Genomic DNA, 21,581 nt, shown 5'->3' with positions numbered 1-21,581 from the left:
GTGAAAAACCGGAGGACCACAGGGGGAACACGCAAACTCCAAATATACAGCAGGCGTCAGGGTCGGGATCGAACCCACAACCTCCTGCCTACCAGGCGAGGTAGTTAACACTTCGCCACTGCGGCGCCCCTATTAGGGTAGGGAACCACCAATCAATCTAGAATATCTACCGATACGAGCCTTGCTCTTCCATCATCACTCTCGTCTAGGCCTATTTTGTGAGCTTCATTAACATTCATGAAACCTCGTATCCAAGTAAGCCGAACGTTCGCATTTTTAAATACGTGGGGTACACCGACAGTGGTTGTATACCTCGAAAACGTGTCAGTGCTACAGTGGTTTCAGAGCTGCACTGCTTGATAGAAGGATTCGCACTGGGTACAATTACAGCCAAGGCTATGGCAGTTAGATCATCTTTCCATTGGCTCCATACCGAGTACAGTCTGTCCCAGGCCAAGTGTGACCGCCACACATCCACGTAAAATGACCCTGGCCACCACGTTCCAAGTGTGAGGCGACAATGCGTTCAGAGTAATTGCCTCGTCCAACACGCGCGGTCAGCCTGCGGATGGGTAGACAAAAATACCCACTCTGGAGCTCGTTCTCGCAGGGAGGCCCTTCCTGGCAGCAGTGGCGAGAGCAGTTCAATTGACATTTCATGAGTGTAGGTACACGTCGATTGTACCGTTGTCTGGAATTAACATTTAAACAGGCTGTAAAAAGAACAATGGTGCTAAAAACACACTACGCCGTATTGCTAAAAAACCGAATAAAAAAAATACGGTAAAACAATCACGTGGATGCAGTTTTCCTGAAAATATTAATTTCGTATACATTCTGAAAGCTATGTTTAGCCACCAGACTGCTATTGCTACATGGGCTTTTCTTTTCATTCGGTTGCATTTCGAGCCATTTGGGAATCTTTAGTGGCACCCAGAAACACCGCTGTACCAATTTCTTGGGCCAAAAACCCCGCTTCCGATGACTATTTTATGCTCAGAAGTCGAAGTCATTTTCTGCCGAAATGAGCATGGTGGTGGCACTCATCTCCTCTTTACAGCCCTGAGCCAGTGGTGTAAATTCCATATTCCTACAGCAGGGATGGGTCTGCCCATAGAACAACCACTGTTGACTTCCCCACAAAGTGGTACTAACTTTCATCACCTTGGAGCGGTAATGGCGATTGTGAGCCGCTCGATTTAACCGCTTAGCCACCTGGTTGGCAACCCCTGAGAAACCTCTAACTAATGTGGGTTTCGATACAAGGAATGTATGCAAGTTCATTGTTTCGGAAATATTGCAGTGCACCCAATTTGACTGTCTGCGCCAAGATGCCAACGGAATGGATATTTTATTTTTTCTCAACTGTATTTTCATAACGACTAATCAAACGTCAGTTCTGTCGTGCGATTAGTGCACGGTGCCATGAACCCCTCTAACCCGAGTTTGATTTACAGCTATGGCTAACATCAGCGGCGAGCGATATGTGAACCGGTCATGAACTACCCCCTTCACCAATCCGCATTGACCAATGTGGTGAAGTCAGCGAAACCCTCATGACCGGCACACCGTGGGGAGGTCTTCATCCATCCATTGGTTGGCAGAGGGCCTGGCAATAGGATTATAATAGATTTGAAGCTTTCGTGACTGCAGGTATCCATACTTTGGTTCTTTCGGTAAAGTCACGTAGGTAGAAAATAATAGATCACGACGTTTCCATCGTAACACAAGCAACCGTCATCAGGTGAGATCGACGCAGCAGGGGAACTGCTCCTTCGTCAGCTTCTTCGTCAGCTCCTTCGTCAGCTCCTTCGTCAGCTCCTTCGTCAGCTCCTTCGTCAGCAGTTCCCCGGCTGTGTTGATCTCACCTGATGACGGTTGCTTGTGTTACGATCGAAACGTCGTGATCTATTATTTTCTACCTACGTGACTTTACCGAAAGAACCAAAGAATAGGATGATTGTTATTCGTGAGACGAATGCTGATAATGCCGAGTGAAGAATGTTAAAGGGAAGCCACACACCTGGGTATGAGTATCTCGATCTGTACGCAAAAGCTTGCCGTGCGACAACTTGTCACATGAGCCCAAACCAGAAACGTCACTTTTCGCCACCACCTGAGGTGGCATTGCTCGAGTGGTTCCAATTTTTTTGATGTGGCCCACAACAGCCATAACCATTTGATATGAGTGGGGTTGTCAAATGATGGACTTCTCGTTTGCCGTGTACATGTCAGCACCAGTGATCCTATGATCACTGTTCCATTGCTTTAATGGCTTTATTTTGGTGATTTTTGAAAAGTTTTTCGGTTTGGCCATGTTTGTTTGTTGTCGTACAGAGTTAGACTGATGGCCTTAATCTAAGTTGTCTTGTGGTTGTTGTTGTTTGACTTGCATCCCACTGGGATTTTTGCACACAGCGTTGGTGTACGGTGCTTTTTATGCAATATTTTGCTGTCTTTTCTTCATTTTCTGTTTGCACAGAGTCACTTTAAGATGTTTTCTTGTTCATGTTTTTAGTTTTTTTGTTTGTTGCGGTTGCACCCGATTCAAGAGCCGAATGGCTCACAGTGCTATACCTAATAAATGAAACTTGAAACCAGTGAAGTTTTGGTAAGTTCGGTGGTACCTGTTTTTTGCTGTGGCCTATGGAGTCATGGCTGCTGTCAAGATCCCTTCGTATTCCCATCTACACAAGCCGCACGGGGGTAGGGTAGGTAGGGGAGTCCCAATTAGTGAGTGGTGCTTGGTTTTCATCGGTCAAAATAAAAAAAAAGGATCCGCATAATTCACCCTGTTGAACGGAGAAAATCGCAGACTAAAAAACTACCGTGATTTCTGTCCAAAGTGTTGTGCCACATCCAAACCCGTGTGAATATGGAGACACCTACAGCTTCCACAGTGGCTTGTGCCCCAGCCAACACGTACTCCTGTCAAGGTGGGCATTGGAGACTAATGTTGTTTAAAGAAAAGTTAAAACTGCCCTTCAAGTCTATTAATCACCTTTCAAAATGCATCTCTTTGTGCCCATCTTCAAACAAACATGCAATAACATACACCTTCAGCTGAAATGTGCAAAAACGTTGGGACATTCAGTCCAATACTGATATAAAGACTATAAAAGATGGTCACTTATCCCTAGGAATGTGACCTCTATCTAGAATTCAAACCCGGACATATTTCTGAGCCAGCCTAGTTCTATTAAAACTGTGCAGTGTACTGAAATTAAATTCAAAACAATTACACCATCAGATCTACCACAGATGACAATTTCAGGATAGGTGGCAAACTTAGCTATTCGAAGTCCATGACGACCTCTTAGTACCATTACCAGCAGTTGTTGCCAGGCAGGCTTACACCAACCCAGGGTTTTGACATGTTCTGGTCTCTTGTCAAGTAGGCCACAGAATCTGCTTCTTGTCTTGCCCGTGTGCAGAGCCTTCACAATCACTCATGAGCCTCCTAGGATGATCTTTGAAATAGCATTAGCACTAAAGAGTTGTGGTTTAGCCACTTCGGCTGAGGCTAGAATCATCTTCTACTGAGGCAAGAGGCATGAACCGTCTTGGCAGAGAGGTTTGTTCGAAGCTTTGGTTTTGCAAAAGCTTGATATACTTGGAATAACATGCTAATACGATAATGCACCGCATAATAATAACAATAAAAAATTCGAGCAGATGTTTACATTGCTTCAGATAAAACTATTTATATTGGGAAGCAACATAGGTAGCTTATTTGGTTTAAATAGACGTAAAGATATAGTTAATAATCATACAAAATATGGATGCGCTGAAATATTCTATTAACTTCAGAATTTTGTCCAAACAGCGGCTATCTTTCAGCTATTCTGATTGGGCCGAAAAGTTGCATAATAGCACCCTCGATTTTCCACTCGTTTAAAAAAATATATTTTGTGACCGCTCACAGCCACCTTGTTCACCAATAACAGCATGGTGTGTGGTAGTGTCGCTCTGTTCAGCCTCGGCCTACCTCTGTAGAGATGCGTGTGCGACGCTCCGCATTGGTACGCGCTTTGAGACGGAGATGCGTGGTGAGGAACCGCAGTGAGTACGGCAAGAGAGGGGAAAGAGAATTAGGCGAGAGAGCGGAAGTGAGAGGGCAGTGAGAGAGGGATGTGAGTTGGGCGAGAAAGGGATTTGAGAGATTTAAGAGGGGGAGTGAGTAAGGTGAGAGCGTAGTGAGTTCGGTGGGAGAGGGAAGTGATGGAGGTGAGTTGGGTAAGAGAATGATGTGATATTCTTGGTTCTTTCGGTAAAGTCACGTAGAAGGGAAATAATAAAATAACAAAAATATAAAGCAATAATTTTTTACATTTTTAAAATTAATATTTCTTATTATCTTTTTTATTTCCCTTCTACGTGCCTTTACCGAAAGAATCAAGCATATGAATCCCTGTAGTCACGAACGCCTTAAATCAAAGAATGGATGTGAGTTAGGTGGGAGAGAGAAGTGATGGAGGTGAGGGGAGGTGAGTCAGGTGAAAGCGCACATTGAGTTGGGTCAGATAATTACGTGAGTTTGGTGGGCCTTACTATTCAGCTTTAAATTGAAATTTGGATGAATATGTGTTTCGGTTTTTATTATTCAGCCAAACGGTAAAGAGTGCTATTCGGCGCAACCCGATTAAAAATCATCAAAATCGTAGAAATTGTCATCGTCGGGGGCACTGGTCATCTTGGGAAGCAGGCCATGAACAAAGTCGTCGTGACTGTCCGAGGTCATCTCGGACCCCTCCTCCTTGCCCTCATTCTCCGCGTTGCCGACGGCGCCCATGCTCCCGGAGAGGTCGAGCGGAGAGCCGAGCAGGCTGTCCGCCTCCGACTTGTTGTCCGTCGAGTCGCTGCTGCTCGTGTTGAGGTCTTCGTAGCAGCAATCCGCGATGGCCGATATCGCCTCGTTCGCCGATTTGTAAACCGCCGATTCTGCCGGCGCTCCGACGGGCATGGGGGTGTACACGGGCGGAGCCTCGGCGTACACCACTTGCACGGCTGCGCTGTCTAACCCTCCGGCGTGATTGTACAAATACGTCTGCTGCATCGCTAACGCGTTGGTGTTTAGCGTCGTTGGCATCAGCGTGGTGCTGACCGTCCTGGAAAAAAGCGTGGCGCTGCCCATCTGACCCGCAATGGCATCCGCCGTTTGGCTGACCGTTGGCAGACTCGGAGCCAAGCCACCCATTCCTACGATCCCGTTGCCAGGAATTCCCTGGATCATCAGGGGAGATATGTTATTATTAGTCAACGCAAGGTAGTTTCCAGCGCACGGAATAATGTTCGAGGTTGAGATGCCATCCGAATATATTCCACCGGGAATGTTAAACACAGGTGTCAGGGCTAGGCTCCCGTCTTGAGTGATGACCGTCATTAGGCTCACGTGAGGCATGGAGCAGAGCATCGTGCCTGGCGCAAGGGCGTTGGTGATGAGGATGCCGGTGGTGCTCGTGGCCACGGTGTTTCCATTTAACAGGTCGCCACCAGCGAGCGTATTCGACACCAGGATGTTCCCTGCTGGAAGAACACAAACGCAATGGGTTTGGCACCAAAACAAGGTCATTGATAATGGGGGGTTTGTGGCATAGTTTTACAACACGTGTGCTAAATATTTATAGCAAATAATGCTTCGGTTTAGAGTAAAAAAATTAAATCGTCCTAGCGTCTAACCACAGGTTAATCAATTAAACACTATTAATTTTAGACTGTTAGGTAACTTCCATATGAATCCTCATCCCTTCAACCTGGAATAGTAAACATTTTCAGAGCTACATCAATCCACTGCTAGATGTAGGTCTCCCCTATGCAGTATCATTCATGGAGAGTTGTTTGACCATACTTCACCACACTGGTCAGTGGGGGTTGGTGAACGCAGGAGCCCAGAACTGGTTGAGATATCACGTGCCACCATTGTGAGCCGTGGCCGGAAATAGAACGCAAGTTGATAGCCGGGTTCGTAGCACTGTGCGCTACCCGCTGCCCCACCGTTCCGCCCAACTACAAAGTATACGCCGTATAAAATTACAAAATGTTGACGAATGAAATAAAAAACAAAACAGTTTACGCAATGAAAACGTAAGAAAGCTGAATATGCGTTCACGTGTGTAAACGGTGATTTATTTCCAGATGCAATAAAACGTAAAGAAACCAAATAACCTGCCGTCTGTAATGGCGATATTGAAGGCAGCTGAATTGTCGGCAGCCCCATGCCGCCGATGACTGGCATGGCGCCTCCATTCACCACGGTGGGGTACGCCATCTGGACGGGGCTGTAGGGCACGAACTGCACGGGCTGGTGGTGGGTGGCACTGGTCACTTGCAGCGGGGGCAGATACATGGGACCAGCGGCACTCATCGGTAGCAAGGAGGCCACCGGAGTCACGGTCTGTGACGTGAACTGCGTCGTCAGAGGCTGAAAGGCGACTCCGCCTCCGCCTCCGACGACCTGGGCCGTGCTGAAGAAGGTGGCGTTGCTGTCCGCGCAAGCGGTTTTGAAGCGAAGGGTCGGGTTGGCGGCACCAGCGGCGCCGTGACCGGCCAGACGGCTGCTCTTGCCGGTCGTGGCCGTGGCGCCGTGCGTTTGGGCGACGGCGCTCGCGACGGCGGCATCGCGCTCGCTCGGGTTCGCGTCTCCGACGGGACCGGCGCCGCTCTCCATGTCTGGAAAGGGGCCGTCGTCCAAAGGGTCAATGGGATCGTGGTCCGACATGCACGGCGACAGCAGTGGAGTCATCTGATTGCTGAACGAGGAGTCGGAGGAGAAGACTTCTTCCAGAAGGGACTCGACCTCTTGGTTGTTCGACATGGTGTTGCCGTCCGCCTCTGTCGGAGGTGAAAGGTTGAGCATGTGCTGCTCTTGAAAGTCCACGTGATCCTCTTTCGCACTTTGCTCGCCATCGTCGGTGTCGTTTTCACTGTGGAGAAAAATCACACCCGGCACCGAGTAAACACGGTCTCCACGTCACGTGAGCATTATTATGTAAGTCATGTCACGTTCACCGAGTCGATATTTCATATTCATACAGACACATCTGTACATTTAAGAGAATAAGTCTGCTTGGAGTTATGTTGAGAGGCTGAAAGAGAATTACGTAGAATAAAGACCGTAAGCAGGCGTGTAATGAAAATAAATTGGGCTTGGGCAGGATACGTCACTGTAAGAACTAATGGCAGATGGTCAATAACACTGTAATGACGGAATATCAGCCAAAGAACGAAATGCATCTAAGATAAGGTTCCACCAGGGAGATGGAATGATGAAATCAGCCTGTGCGCAGGTGCTAGATGGATCATTACACTGCACGATTGTGCGAAGTATGCATGTACGTTGAACTTCTTTCGCACCGTACGTGCCAGATTGGGGCAGGTCTTCATCCAGCAGCGGACTGACCATGGCTGACGATATCATCTGATGCACATATGGAAATCTCTGCTTCAATTGGTGTCACTTTCTGCTGAAATGATTACCCATTAGCATCGTAACTGCACCTAACAGCACTGCACTCTTTCTCCACTCAATTCACTTTCATCTATGAACCCATCAAACTGTCCGTTTAATCCCTCTGGACTTAAAATTCCAATGTCATCACCACATATTCAACACGTGTCCCTGCCAAATATTGTTTGGTAAAGGATGTTGCTTGTTTTTTTTGTCCTAATTTGCTTTCCTAAGTACAGTGTGCATGCATTTCATATTTTTATTTTATTTAAATCTTTGTCAATCCACCAATGGATGAAGGCCTCCCCTTGCGCATGTCAGTCGTGATTGTGGTTTGCCATACTTCACCTTGCTGGTCAGTGTGGATTGGTGAAGTGGGAGCCCAGAACCGGTTCTGATATCACTCGTCACTGATGTTGGCCATGGCCGGGAATCGAACTCAAGTAGCTTGGTCCGTAGCCCAGTGTGTTTCACATTTGTATACCACAACTGAAAATTGAAAACTAAATTTTCGAAATGTTAAAACTAATTTCTTGAGAACTGCTTTTTTGTGGGTGGATTGTTTTCTATCCCCCGCACCTCCAAATAGCACGGTTGGCTACGTACAGTGCGAAAGAAGTTCAACACACATACACAGACCTGCTCCCCATGCATGTTAAGTAAACTCATCTGGATACCTCATGCATTGTGATGGTATGGCTACCATGCCATACCACCACAACGTATCGCTACACAAATCAAAGTACGTGAACAACATAGATGGTCACTTCACGTGAAATGACGGCTAATCACGCCTTGAAGACTCAAACAAGCCGTTGTTGTCATCCGTTCACACGAGTCAACCGTAACAAAGTTGCCAAGGCAAAAAGGTTTAGTATTGCTCGGTTGGGGGGGGGTTGTGCGGTGCGTGGGAGGGAGGTTTTTTAGTAGCGGGGGTGGGGGGGGGGAAAAACAAACTTATTTTTTTTAACCCACGAAATAAACACGGGCACAACACGGCAACTTTTGGGGGAAACACGAACGGACACGACCACGGCGCTCTGGGAAGAAATGTGCGCTCCACATTCGCTCCGAGCGGCGGCAGAGGCCAAACGCGGGCGGAGCTCCCTTACCGCATGCCATCACATCTGCAGGAGAACCACCCCCACCCCGTCTCTACCCCCCCCCCATCACAACCACCACCACCACCCCAACGCGGGGCCCCTCCATCCTTGTGGGGGCAGCCGTTCTCACTGTACACCACCACGAACTATCGTGCTGCGTGGCCACGCACAGAATAACCACCGCTCTTTTTCTCTCTCTCTCTCGCTCGCTCGCTCCGCCCGTCTCTCTACGAAGAGCCAGCGCCATAGACAACAGCAACAACTACAACAACAAAATACCACTTCGTGGAGCAGTCGACGGTGGTTGTCACGTAAATATCAATTATTTAAACTGAACTTTTATTTTATATAGAAGCGACTTGGCCACAAATGATAGCCCAACGAAGTGGCCTATTCGTGTGGAAATTGTTACATCAGCCCAACACTCTAAACGCGTGATGTTGATTCTAAATGTGGAGGAAAAAAAACCGAGGGACTAGGAGAGAAATCCACGCGACCATGGGGAGAGAAACCATGCAAACACCAAATATACAGCAGGCGTCAGGGTCGGAATCGAACCCACGTCCTCCTGTATGCAAGGCGAGGTAGTTAACATCTCGCCCCGGATAGGCTCACCCCGCCATGGCAATGTGGAATGTCCACCGCTGGCTCCGGGCTCTACAAGCAGAGACGTGCAGCTGTTTCGATGCTCGCTTGAGCAGCAAGTCGCTTTGACTTCGAAGACTGCACATCGCAATGGCGACCGCGTGGGTTGGCGTCTGTGCACCGTGCAGAACTCGGGTGAGCGCTCCACGTGCCGGGAAGCTTCTTCAAGGAAGCGGAGTTGAAATGTGCCGCGAAACGTCGGGACCTCGTGCCGAGCAACACCGTGGCATAAACCCGAAAACACAGGGGGAGGAGGGCCGGTTCAGATATCACTCCTCACACCCCACCCCGCCCCTGATGTTGTTAAGCGTGGCTGGTAATCAAACTCTGGTCGCTGGGTTCATAGCGTGACAGAAATAATCAAAAATAATGCTCGATTAATATCACAAGCCACCAGTGTCAATGCCCCTCCCCTCCCCGCCTTCCTGCCATCTGTTATACAAATGTTAAATCTCACTTGTATGTTAAAGGGACTTTCGGAACGGGTTTTTTTTCTTCCCCACAAACCCTTTAATTCAACATGTTAATTTGATACATCACTAACTTTGTATGTACCACGCAAGGCCCACTGAGCTATACAGTATAGCTCTTTTCCCGAAGCGACCTGACCACAAATGATAGCTCACCGGAGTTTTCTCACGTGGACATTTTTAGCAGGCAAATACCCCTCTAAACTCACGTTTCTAAACGTGGTGGGGGGAAAAAAATCGGAGGACCCGGAGAAAAAACCACGCGACCACAGGGAGAGAGACAGCGCTATCTCCATGTATACAGGCGTCAGGGTCGGGATCGAACTCATGGCCTCCTGCAGACTCGAGGTGAGGGAGTTAACATCCCAAAGCCGCCGTGTAGTTGTCACGTGGCCAAATAAGTTGGCATAATTGCCCATCAAGTGACAACTTGATTTGATTGGCTCTGTCGGGTGGAGGGTTATAGTTAACAGGATGACATTATACCTCCGCGATTTAACCCCAAAATTAACTATGAATCTTGACATGATGCATTCATGATCTGAGAATCCTGTGTCAAGACATGCTACCTAATACATGTTCTGTAAACGGAAAAGGGGTGGAGGGAGCCCTGGTGCAGGCATCAGTGCTCTGCCCTCCGAACCCGGGATCTTGAATTTGACCCCTGGTCACGGCTAACCCCAGTGGCTCATGGTATCTCAAACGGCCCTTCGCTCCCAGCCCTCCTCCACCACACAACCCTTCAACATCCCGTAAGTGAGCAGTGTGGTGAAGTATGGCTAAACAATCCTCCCTTCCTCCATCATCGACACAGTAGGTAGGCCTTTCATCCAATCAATGCATCTTTATTTTACGTGCCAATATCGCCCTCAACAACATGCAGCAGTGGACTGACCCATGGGAGACCTTATTCTATAATTATCCAGAAAGAACGGTGACGGATTATCCAATCTCATGCTGTGGGTGTCATGAAAGGTCTATTTCCTAGACAATAAATATCACACACCGGACTAATGACGGGGGTCATTCTTTTGGGGAGCGGTGGTGGTGGGGATTTGGTTGCTAATCAGCAAGGGGCGTGATTACAGAACGAGGTGGCCGCAGCACGAATTGCTACAGAAATGCTGACGGTCTCAAGTTGCAGCTCAGCTGCGCGGAGCGCACACCCAGCATATATAGACGTGACACGTCCACTAAGCCTTCACTCGGAATGTCGAATTGAGGACTCGAAGCACCAGCAGCATTCAGCCTGCAGGCGTGCAAGGGCCGACAGGCCTGGTACCAATGGTACAGATGGGACCCGCATCCTTCCTGCGGCAGAGAGGTGATTAATTGCGCGCTTTTTTGCTCGCTGGTTGTACAAAAGTTAATATTTAACAGTGCGTTGGGAATGATGCTTTATTTCAGCCGCAACGGTACGATTGGCGTAACGGGCGTAACGGGTACTCTAGTGGTAGTGCCTTACACCGATACCCCTGACTCCGAGTCAGCCTCGAGCTGGTGCAGTGCTGCTAAATGTTAGCGCTAAGCCCTTGCTACAAGCACAATAGTTATTCAACTGAGACAAGACGCGTAACCAGGACAAACCCTCTGCGTTGCGTGTGCATGCATGCTCGACGGTAACACGCAAGCTGGCTGCTAAAAGATGCCAAAGCAAAATCCGGGAACGGACCTTTTCAAGTGAGTTCCGTCTTGCGGGCCGCGCTCTCTCTGCCGCCTGTTCTTGAACCAGTTGCTCACTTGGACGACGGAGAGCCCCGTGAGCTTGGCCAGCCGCCTCTTCTCGTCGGGCGCCGGGTACCTCGTCCTCCTGTAGCAATCCTTGAGGAAGTTCCGCGACTTCTCCTTGAAGCAGTACACGGTCTCCTCCCCGTCCCAGATGGTCCTGGGCAGCGGGAACTTGCGCCTAAGCCGGTACTTGTCAACGGCGCAGAGGGCTCTTCCCCGGAGCCGCTCGGCGTCCGAGTAGCGCGCGCGGTACCACAGTCCCTGCATGAGCGCGTGGCTGTGCGGCTGGAAGTGGTGGGACTCGAGGATGGAGTAGAGCTCCTGGAAGCGGCCCGAGTGGAAGGCCACCAGCGCCCTCGCCTTGACCACCACCTCGCTGCTGCGCAGCAGATCGGCCGTGGGCAGGGAGTGCACGAAGCGGCCCAGGCGCTCCATGTCTCCTCCGCGGAGCAGCGCCTCGCACGCCGCGGCCACCTGCTCCGAGCTGAAGGCGAGCAGCGAGCCGGCGCCGCTCGCCGTCGGCAGGGAGGCGCCGAAGATCTCGGCGATGAAGGCCGGCACCGACGACGACGACGACGCGGCGGGCACGGGGATCGGTGCGACGCCCGCCAGCGTCACCAAGCCCTGCGCCATCCCCACGGGGCTCTGCAGCAACGCCGGTGCCACGGGCCCCTGGGGCGCCCTCCCGGCCACCTGGGTCAAGCAGGACATTTAATTGCCCCCCCCCCTCCCACCCCTCACTGCGTCGTAGTCGACGTCGTCGGTTAATCGTCGTCGCCTCGCTGCGTGTCCGGTTTCTTCTTTTTCACTTTTTAACGCCGAGAGCGACCAGCGACGCTTACCCAACCCCCACCGCAACCCAAACCCCCAGACCTCACCCCCCCCCACCACCACCAACACCCGAGCAGCACTGCTCGTCGCCCTCTTTCTCCTCCTCCTCCTTCTTTTTCTTCTCCGACGTGTTGCCTGGCTGTCTCTTGATTAGAAGCGCCGTCGCCGCCGCCGCATTAAGCGTGTTTGCGAGCAACTATTGCGCACTCGATCGGCGCGGGGTGGGTTCGTCCGTCCGTGTGCGGACGCGCGGGGCGTCGGAGGCTCCGTGGCGGCGCGGCCACGTTGCGCGCGGGGGCATCCCGAGCGATTCTATTGGCCGCGCCGGTCCCTCTTGCATTCTCACACTGCCCTTCCAACTCAAGTCCACGTCTGGCGCGGCACACGCGAAGACAAAGATTCCCCCGCCCGCCCGCCCGCCCCACATCCCCCCCCACACCCCCGATAGACCTTTGACGGAATGTTGGGGCAAGTGCTGTTCGCGAGCACAGATGAAGGGTACACGAGGAAGTGCGGGGGGTGGGGGGAAGCACCACGCCCGGCCACCTTTGTCTCTCCAGCGCTGATGCATACACACACACATGGCACCGGGTACTCATTTGTGGCCAAGTCGATCTAAGGCAGTGGTTCTCGATCTGGGGGGGGGGGGGGGGGGGCACGCACCCACTGGGGGTGCGAGATGCCCTTTCTGGGGGTGCGAGAAATTCCAGATTTTTTGTCTTAGAGTGCAAATAATCGAACCACAAATTAAGCACGGCCACGTAAGGACAACTACTTTGTTTCATCAAAACTTAGCATTTATTAAAAAAATTTTTACGATTGAGAACTAAAGGGGTGCAAGGCTGCAGCAAATGTTAAGAGCCACTGATCAAAGGGGAAGCAACACAGGTTGTGAGAACACCGGCTCGTGTTGGTCGTGAGCAGGGCTCGAACTCGGATGGCCGGGTTCGTAGCGCAGTGCACCAATGACCACTACACTGCCCCTCCCCACACAGATACACACACCCATTCTCATGCACGCACAATGAAACAACAAATATTCCCGGTAAGAAAAGAAAAAAGTTCAGAGCATCCGTCTTAAAGACGCAGTTGGCTATGTCCGCCGCAACCGCCATGGCTTTTGATTAGAGCAACACTTGTTGTGTGGAACTGCGTTAACGGCGGTGCACCAGCACAAACAGACGCACTCAATATCAACACGTTCGTCAATAACACTCCCCGAAAGGAAGAATCAGTGGGTTCGGGCGGGACACGTGGCAGAAAGCGATGGATGGTGAGCGATGCTCCAGAATAATGGAGCAGTGGCAGCCAAGGAACGGAACGCAACCGTGGGGTCACGTCTACCGAGGAGATGGAGTGATGAAATCAGCGAGTGAGTGTAGCAGCCTTTGGTAGCTTGGGCCGAAAGTTCACAGCGCCTCGACACTCGAGTATCACCGCAGGTCTCGGCCTCGTGACATTCTCCCCAGGAATATGGCACTGGACAAATACGTCTGCTTGTTATTGCTAGTTTAAGTGTGGCCAAACAACCCCGCATGACGAACACCGCAAGGGGAATAGCTCCATCCAGCAGTGGATTGACAAATATCCGCGAATGACTCTTGTCGTTACAACTCCAAGTTACTTAACAGCACGATAGTCGGTGATTTAGACCTCTTTTAGATTTCTGTTTTATCTCTTCAAACGGATCAGTAGCATATGCATGTATTTACATTGTAGAGGCTACAGTGCATGTACAATGTATATACTACAATGTATGGCATATGCATAGAATCTTGCACATGCATGCGTATAACATTTTGTTTTGAAGGATATATTCATGCATCTCACCATAGCTCCATGTGAAAACGTTCGTATTCTGACGTTGGGTTGTCTCCACATATAATAAACGAACGCTTTGAAGGAGTCTTATGTAATGAGTCAGTTTGTCAACGTTGTGTGGATATATTGTGAGCACACTCGATAGTCTCCTTTTCACTCGCACCTTATATGGCATGAGAGCCACTGCGCCAAACGCATAAAAATGTAAAGTGGAACAGCTCTGAGCATCATCCGCCATGCACGGGGAGAGGAGCCAAATTCCAGTGTTTTGGAAATGAATGGACTGTGGTGCTGGTTTCACTAGGGTACACATCACAGCGCAGTGGGCGCTCTGGAACCTGCAGACCGCTTGCTGTCAACCCCAGGGGACTTCTTCTTTCTTTGCGTTACACCGGGCACCAATGGGCATGTGCATTGAAAAATGTTGACACTCCTACTGATGCTCCTGCTGTTGTGGAGTGACTCATGCAGCCAGCTATGGCTGCAAGTTTTGGTAGTACATGTTGTTGACGTCGTTTATTGTGAAAATTCGGTTACAGTTCATATGATCACAGTTTCATTGCTTTTATGGCATTATTTAGGTGATTTTCGAAAAGTTTTTCGGTTTGGCCATGTGCGTTTGTTGTAGTACAGAGTTAGACTGATGGCCTTAATCTAAGTTGTCTTGTGGTTGTTGTTGTTTCACTTGCATCCCACTGGGATTTTTGCACACAGCGTTGGTGTACGGTGCTTTTTCTGCAATATTTTGCTGTCTTTTCTTGGATTTTCTGTTTGCACATAGTCACTTGAAGATGTTTTCTTGTTCATGTTTTTGTTTTTTGTTTGTTGCGGTTGCACCCGATTCAAGAGCCGAATGGCTCACAGAGCTATACCTAATAAATGAACTTGAACTTGAAGCGAAAACGACTGCAGATTAAAGTGTCGGCGAGCAGTTCCACAGACCACTTCCCCTGCTGGCCTTTGCGGACCCAGCAGTGGTCACGGAATAAAATGTTTGTATTCGTGTTCGGCGTGTGACTGTGTCTGTCATCCCCACGAAGTGTCTTTCTTTCCGCACCTCGCCATTATTGACATCTCAACCCCACCGCCTCCTCTCCCATCCCCGCTCCCTTAGCCTTTAGAATGCTAACCATCTTTTTCCCGCTGTGAAAACAATAAACATTTATTTGTAAATGGACGTGAGTCTTGAGATGTGGTCCTCTTTACGACGAGTAATATATTCAAAGGATATACTCGTGAAAAGATGCAGAAACAAAAAAACACGGAGATATGGTTCTAGATTTGAAGCTTTCGTGACTGCAAGGATTCATACTCTTAGGTTTTTTTCGGTAAAGTCACGTAGGTAAAATAACAATAATAAAAATAAAATAATAATACATGAAAAATAACTAAATTCAATCACGACGTTTCGGAGGGAATACAAGTCTCCGTCTTCAGGTGGGACCGTCACAGCTAAATTTACTGCATCAAGTGAAGAGAAATCTAAGAGACAAGATCTTATATACTGGTTAAGGGGAGGGGGAGGGGCTTATCGCTATGTGGCAGTCAGGGACTGTCCCTGACTGCCACATTAACCCGTATTTAAGATCTTGTCTCTTGGATTTATCTTAACTTGATACAGTAAATTTAGCTGTGACGGTCCCACCTGAAGACGGAGACTTGTGTTGCCCCCGAAACGTCGTGATTAAATTGAGTTATATTTCATTTATTTTGATTAGATTTTATTATTATTATTTTACCTACGTGACTTTACCGAAAACAACCTAAGAGTACGGAGATATGGGTTTGTATAGATTTTGTTCAGAAAGGAATTGCATGTTGCGTCAGCCTTGGCTTGCGTAAGGCTTCTACTGTACCTGCATAGCCACTCGTGCAGGGGTCAGCGAGCAAAACAACAAGTGCCATTGTTTAAAAATTCGTAAAAAAAAAACCCTCAATTTTTCTCGAGAGCCGCGATGCGTGTGAATACGAGACGGAGGTGGTCCTTAATTAACAACGTCACGGAATCGTCGTCTTCAAAGAGCTGCATGCTGCTTCGGAGCCGCGGGTTGCCGAGCCCTGCACTTGTGGGGCACTGTCGAATGCACGGTTCATTTCAATGCTTACGAAGAACAGGAAGGGTCCTCGTGATTCACGTGGACACTGTTTTCTTGGGCAGGTAGGACAGCTGGGAAAAGTCTAGCCACTGGCCGTCATCCTCCCACCCCTGTAGATTTGACACCTCTCTGTGATTTTATAGCCCATGTTTTTCCACGTGAATAAAAGGTTTTCAGGTGTCACATTTCAACCATATGTTTTGTCTTTCACCCGCAATTTTAACATGATCGGTGTCGTGTCACGAGACGAATAGCTTAGTAAAATTACTTTCGGAGCAGTGCAACCCTCAAAGGTAGAGAGAATGGCCCACGGAAGTGGACATCACAAAGTTACCTCTGAGATAACTTCAAGTGACCACTTGTCTAGGGTATGAATGCATGAACGTGGACTACGAATCCATACACCTAGAAAGGTGAACAAGAGCCGGTTTAAGTGCCTTGGGAAAATTCAAGTGAAGAATGGAAGCAACAAACCAATGTGCCTAAACAGGAAATGTTTCATCGGCATATGTTACCCGCTACGCCATGGAGGAAACACATCAGGGAAACGTTTTCATGAATCGTTAATATTACACTATCATGCCCCACAATTCAATGCGTGTCTTGCGAGTGAAATTCGTAATTGATTGTAACCGATTCACTCCACACTATAATTTCATTGGTGTTATCTAGTGTAGTACGAAGTGGTAGAATCTGAATATTGTTGTCCCTGCTGCATTATGGTGGTAACCAAGACTCAACATCTTTATTTATCCTGGAGACATCCGATGAGCTATGCGGCTCTTTATCACGGCTGTCCAGTAGGGACGTGTCAGAAAGTTACAACAACAGACAGTAAAAAAAAACTACCAGAGTGCAAAGTATAGTGAAGAAAAGCAAATAACAAAAAATAGATCAAGTATAACTGGCAATGTGAGTCATGTGACCCACTCACACGAGTGTGCTTTATTATTCTAAATGATATCTGACGTGTCACTTCAACAGCTGGGACCACAGCTACAGCCACATGTTGGTGCATGGCCTTGTCTTGATCTCCGGTGAGTGGAATGAGACGAGAAAAAGGACAGGCCACTTCGTATTCAAACTAAACACCGTAAAGCCATCAGGACTGAATGGACGCCTCAACTTCGCTTAAAACATAGCTTTCTTATTGAGTGGTAGATAAATATGATCTATTTTAACTTAACTTATTTTAGTTTCATACTACTAGTCCACATTGTTTACCAGACTTCTCTGCTTCAAAAATATATGGCCTTCTGTTGAACTGGCGAACGGGGCCTAGGAACGCACTGCCAGGAAGGGTGAGTTGCACATCGTTTATCCTCACAAGAACATAGCTTCCCACAATGCATTGTAACCAACATATCATAATTTAACTTTTCAAATAAATTCGTTTATTTCGTAATTTTTGGATTATGAAAGGGTTTGTCTGGTACTCGATAGCTACTATTAGGTAAATAATTATTCACATGCCTATTTCAAAACGGATCATCAGAAACAAACTAAACATATCAGACCTCATGGTGTAAAGTGCAGTCTTAAACGCTTCTCCACTTCATTCATCTGGGCTCTCTGTTTATGTCCCAAGAAAGGGGGGCATCGCCCACAACATTGCCTATACAGTAGGCTCTCGATTATCATCGCGCAATTTATCTGATTTGTGGGTTAACTGCACACCTGAGATTTTGACATGAATGAATAAACTCATGTATTTTCCCTTTAGTACAAGTGAATAATCTTAAAACAGTTATACATTGTTATTATTGTAAATGTTTAATAGAAGTTATATACCTAAACCAAACAAATGCGTACTCTGGTTAATCTGAAATCCACATGATAGCTCTACAGTACAGTAGTTGCATATCTTTACAGTAGTGGGTGGAGTTTGATTGATCTTGATGGCGTGCCTCTGCTATCCACTTAGCAGGCGGAGTCTTCTGCGTGGGAGGCAGCAAAGTGTTGTCACCGTGCACGCGTATTGATCGGCCGGTCGTTAGTATTCATTCTAAATCGAAAGAGTAACAATCAAAATTGCCAGCGAGGCTTCATTTTCAGTGATTTGTCAGATCATTAATTTCGTGAGTTGTCATTTACGAAACTGTGCGAAGGCAGATAAATGGAAGCGTGTTGTTTTAACTTTCAAACCAGGATTTCTCAAACCTGTTTGAGTGTCTTTCTGTACGGACTTTTGTAATAAAACAAGATTAATACATTATTTATTTAATAATTTAGTTTTGTTCATTAATAAACAACATTTTCAGAACTTAAAATTAATTTATACCCATATTAGTGGTATTTGCCATAGAAATCAGAGGACAAATTTTATTTTAGGATTATCCGCGGCCGTCCTCCCCGTCATTAGCGCCGATAATCGAGATTCTACTGATTTATTTATTATTAAGCCACATGGTTATTGATCAATGTGTTGAATTGTTTAGTAAATAACAAGTCCAGGGAGGAGCTTAAACGTTAATGGCTTTGCAGGATTTTAATCGAAACCGTAACGTCGAGTTTCCTGCAAATAAAGAATTCCAGACAAAAAAAGATATTGAGTTTAATTGTGTTTAACCGTTTAAGCTGCAGACCCAAAATATTATGCCAAAACCACATCAGCCATATGTCCGTCCGGGACCGTCTGGATTCAATGTGTACATGTGTTTAACCCAATGTCGATTCTCTCCAACACACATGACTCAGAAAGTCCTGGACGTCTGCCCTTGGAAAATAAAACCGGCATATAAGTAAAAAAAAAAGTTTTTGCACTATTAAAAAAAGGAAACGGGGTCAGTTACACATTTACAAAAAAAAGCTGAACTAGAAACGAAGCAGCAGCAGCAGCACCGGCAGTAGTGGTAGCATTAATACAAAAGAGAACTGATAAAAATTTCCCTTGCCGTTCATTCCCCCGCCTCTTGCATGTACAGTACATGAATAAATGCCGTGGGACATGTTGAATGCAAGTTACACGTGGATTACAATGTCCATCCCTGGCACGTTTTTGACGTTAGCAAGCATATGTATTCGTATACCTAACTACAATAGAGCCCCCCAACAACGATGGCCAAATCATCCAATAAAATGCACCGGATTTCGCCATATCTTGTAAGCTAAGCAGGTTTGAGCCTGAATGGTGCTCGGATGAGTGACCACTGAGTACAAAAGACCGGTGTGATAGAAGTGCAGCAAACCCCTCCAACATTACGACAACCTGCATTGACCAGCGCGGTGAAGTATGGTTAAATAGCCATCGCGGCCGGCACGGCGAAGGGAGGCCCTCATCCAGCAGTGGAATGACAAAACATGCTGTATGTGTCCTAAACAGTCAAAGAAAATATATTAATTTTCATTTGCCTTCCTAACAAGTCATTTTTTGTCAATATCGCATACCGACTCCGTGCAAACAGGCCAACGTAGTTGGTGTCCACTTACAGACGATAGTTCTGAAGGTCACCGAAACATTACTCCCAGCTGGTCTTTATCACTCCGAGGGTTGTCTTACTGATTTCAGGAAGGTGTGAGATTTCTCTGGCCTAGATAGCCCAGTCAGCATTCTCCACTTTATCAATCATTGTGACTGTAATAATGTTCATAACGTAAAATGCTAAAATCTATTGCAGAGCTAATTTGTGGTCTGCGCTGTATGGTTATTATTACAGTATTTTCGGAAGTGTGCATATTAGTACCTATTTATAATGCTTATCTAGTACTGTAATTTCCAGCCTGTGTTGCCCGGACCACTGGTGGCCTCCAAGGCCGTGGGAAATGGTTCACGGCACTGTTTAGTTTCGGCGATTTAGAGTCACTTGAATATTGAAAAAAAAAACATCATTGGTTCATGATGGTCTGCACATTTTATTTGAGGGATGACGAGGTACGCGGGTCCAAACAAGGTTGGGAATCACTGCATTCAAAAATTATGTGCATGTCAAAACCATCACATTGACTGTTAGCACACAAGGATGTGTGGCCTTGGGCATGACGCGTCGCTAGAAGGAAGGATGGACCGGTGGTCGAGACTAAAGACGGAGCGGCAGCCAAAGTATGGAACCATGCCCCGAGGAGGTGTTCGCTGCTCGGATAGAATGAGATGGACTAATGAAGGAGGTCGATGGATTGTTGTACCGTGAGAGACGACGATAACTTGGGGAAGCCTTCGTTCAGCAGTGGATATATCAGGCTGATAATGATGAAATTAAAATTACCAGACACAGACAAGACAGCTCGGTGTTGCACGTTTGAGGAAAGAGTCGGGTGACATTTGCTCTTAAACATAAGCAAGAAATATAAAGAAATAAATACGTTCAATAGTTTTTTGTAATTCCTCATAATATTTCCCCCCCCTTAAAAAATGTCCACACCCGGCAGCTGTGCTGAAGCCAGTGGAATGCAGAGCATACTCACTGTACGTCGGCGGTTCCCAACGCGTGGGGCACGCACTGAAGCCATTCTGGGGTGCACAGGCCATGGCATGGATACCGTGCAGGATTAATATATATTTTGTTATACGCGAAGACTGAGCGCCACGTCGTGGCGATAAAATCCACCAATACAGAAAACCAAAACAAATGCCTCACTAATACCACATTGACTAGAGGCACGTAATCTCTCCGTACTGTGCCCTTAGTAACCATAGTTGTGTTTTGGGGACTTGGGGGGCAGGGGCGGAGGGGTACGGGGGGAATTGATAGTCGTGAGTGGTTGGGCTTTAGGCAGGGCTGTCCATATGGCGGTGTAGGGCCTGGGACCTGGGGCAAACCAAAATACACCGGAAGTATTACATCTGATACCGTTATTTAGAAGAGCGGGGTGGGGGGGGCATAGCACGGGGCCCAGGCCAGTCACCCCGATTCGCCGTTCCCGAGGGACAGCTCTGGCCACTGGACCAGAAAGGTCACGCGCCATCGCTGTGAGATTTCCGTTGCGGTTAGCGGAGGTAGCGCCTTCCGAATGAAAGTTGTTGTTATCCTTATTGTTGTTCCCACAGGGGCTAGTTCGGCTCAAAACAAACAAAAAAAAGCAGATTATCTTGTGCTAGTGTCAGATAAATAACAAAAAAAATATGTCGGAGCCCACAAATACGCAATAAAAAAAATAATTGACAATGACATTTGGTACTGAACCCAAAGCTAGCTTGCTCTGTGGCATGAGCTGGAACTTCTTTCAAAGGACATTTTGACACCGATACCTTTGAAACGAAGCAGTGTGCAAATAAGCGTGGAAAGCTGCATGCTTGGAATTACACTGAGAGATAGGGAGAGGAACACATGGATTAGAGAACACATGCAAGGTGGAACACGCACATATTGGTTGGAATCAAAATCAAGTTGGCTTTTGGCAGAACACATGAGGGATGATGTCCGTTGGTCGAGACTGACAGCGGAGTGGCAGCCAAAGTGAGGAACACGAGTGAAAATTGACGCGGTAGAAACGGCTCGTGTGC

The 21,581-nt window shown here is 47.7% G+C and overlaps 1 protein-coding gene across 1 annotated transcript; it reads right to left on the bottom strand.

The window, feature by feature from the left end:
* Window positions 1–1,740: 1,740 nt before the first annotated feature.
* LOC144720145 (uncharacterized) lies at window positions 1,741–12,104 on the bottom strand. Its single transcript, XM_078596652.1, has 5 exons — window positions 11,338–12,104; window positions 6,166–6,923; window positions 5,393–5,526; window positions 4,687–5,224; window positions 1,741–1,868 (listed from the first exon to the last, which is right to left on the bottom strand). Exons 1-5 carry the CDS (start codon window positions 12,102–12,104, stop codon window positions 1,741–1,743), a joined length of 2,325 nt encoding a protein of 774 aa, XP_078452778.1.
* Window positions 12,105–21,581: the final 9,477 nt, after the last annotated feature.

This window comes from Lampetra planeri, chromosome 7 (genome assembly GCF_965212315.1).
Source record: "Lampetra planeri chromosome 7, kcLamPlan1.2.h2, whole genome shotgun sequence".
Taxonomy (NCBI): Eukaryota; Metazoa; Chordata; class Hyperoartia; order Petromyzontiformes; family Petromyzontidae; genus Lampetra; species Lampetra planeri.
Note: the sequence above shows the minus strand (reverse complement) of the source record. Positions and strands in the feature narration are given on the sequence as shown.

Excerpts from the sequence above, each read along its gene's own strand:
- LOC144720145 (XM_078596652.1), bottom strand. The coding sequence starts at position 12,104 with ATGTCCTGCTTGACCCAGGTGGCCGGGAGGGCGCCCCAGGGGCCCGTG. Across the intron at positions 6,924-11,337 it reads GACGGAACTCACTTGAAAAG|TGAAAACGACACCGACGATG; the intron begins GTCCGTTCCCGG and ends TTTTCTCCACAG. Across the intron at positions 1,869-4,686 it reads CCTGCTTCCCAAGATGACCA|GTGAGATCAACACAGCCGGG; the intron begins GTGCCCCCGACG and ends AACCGTCATCAG.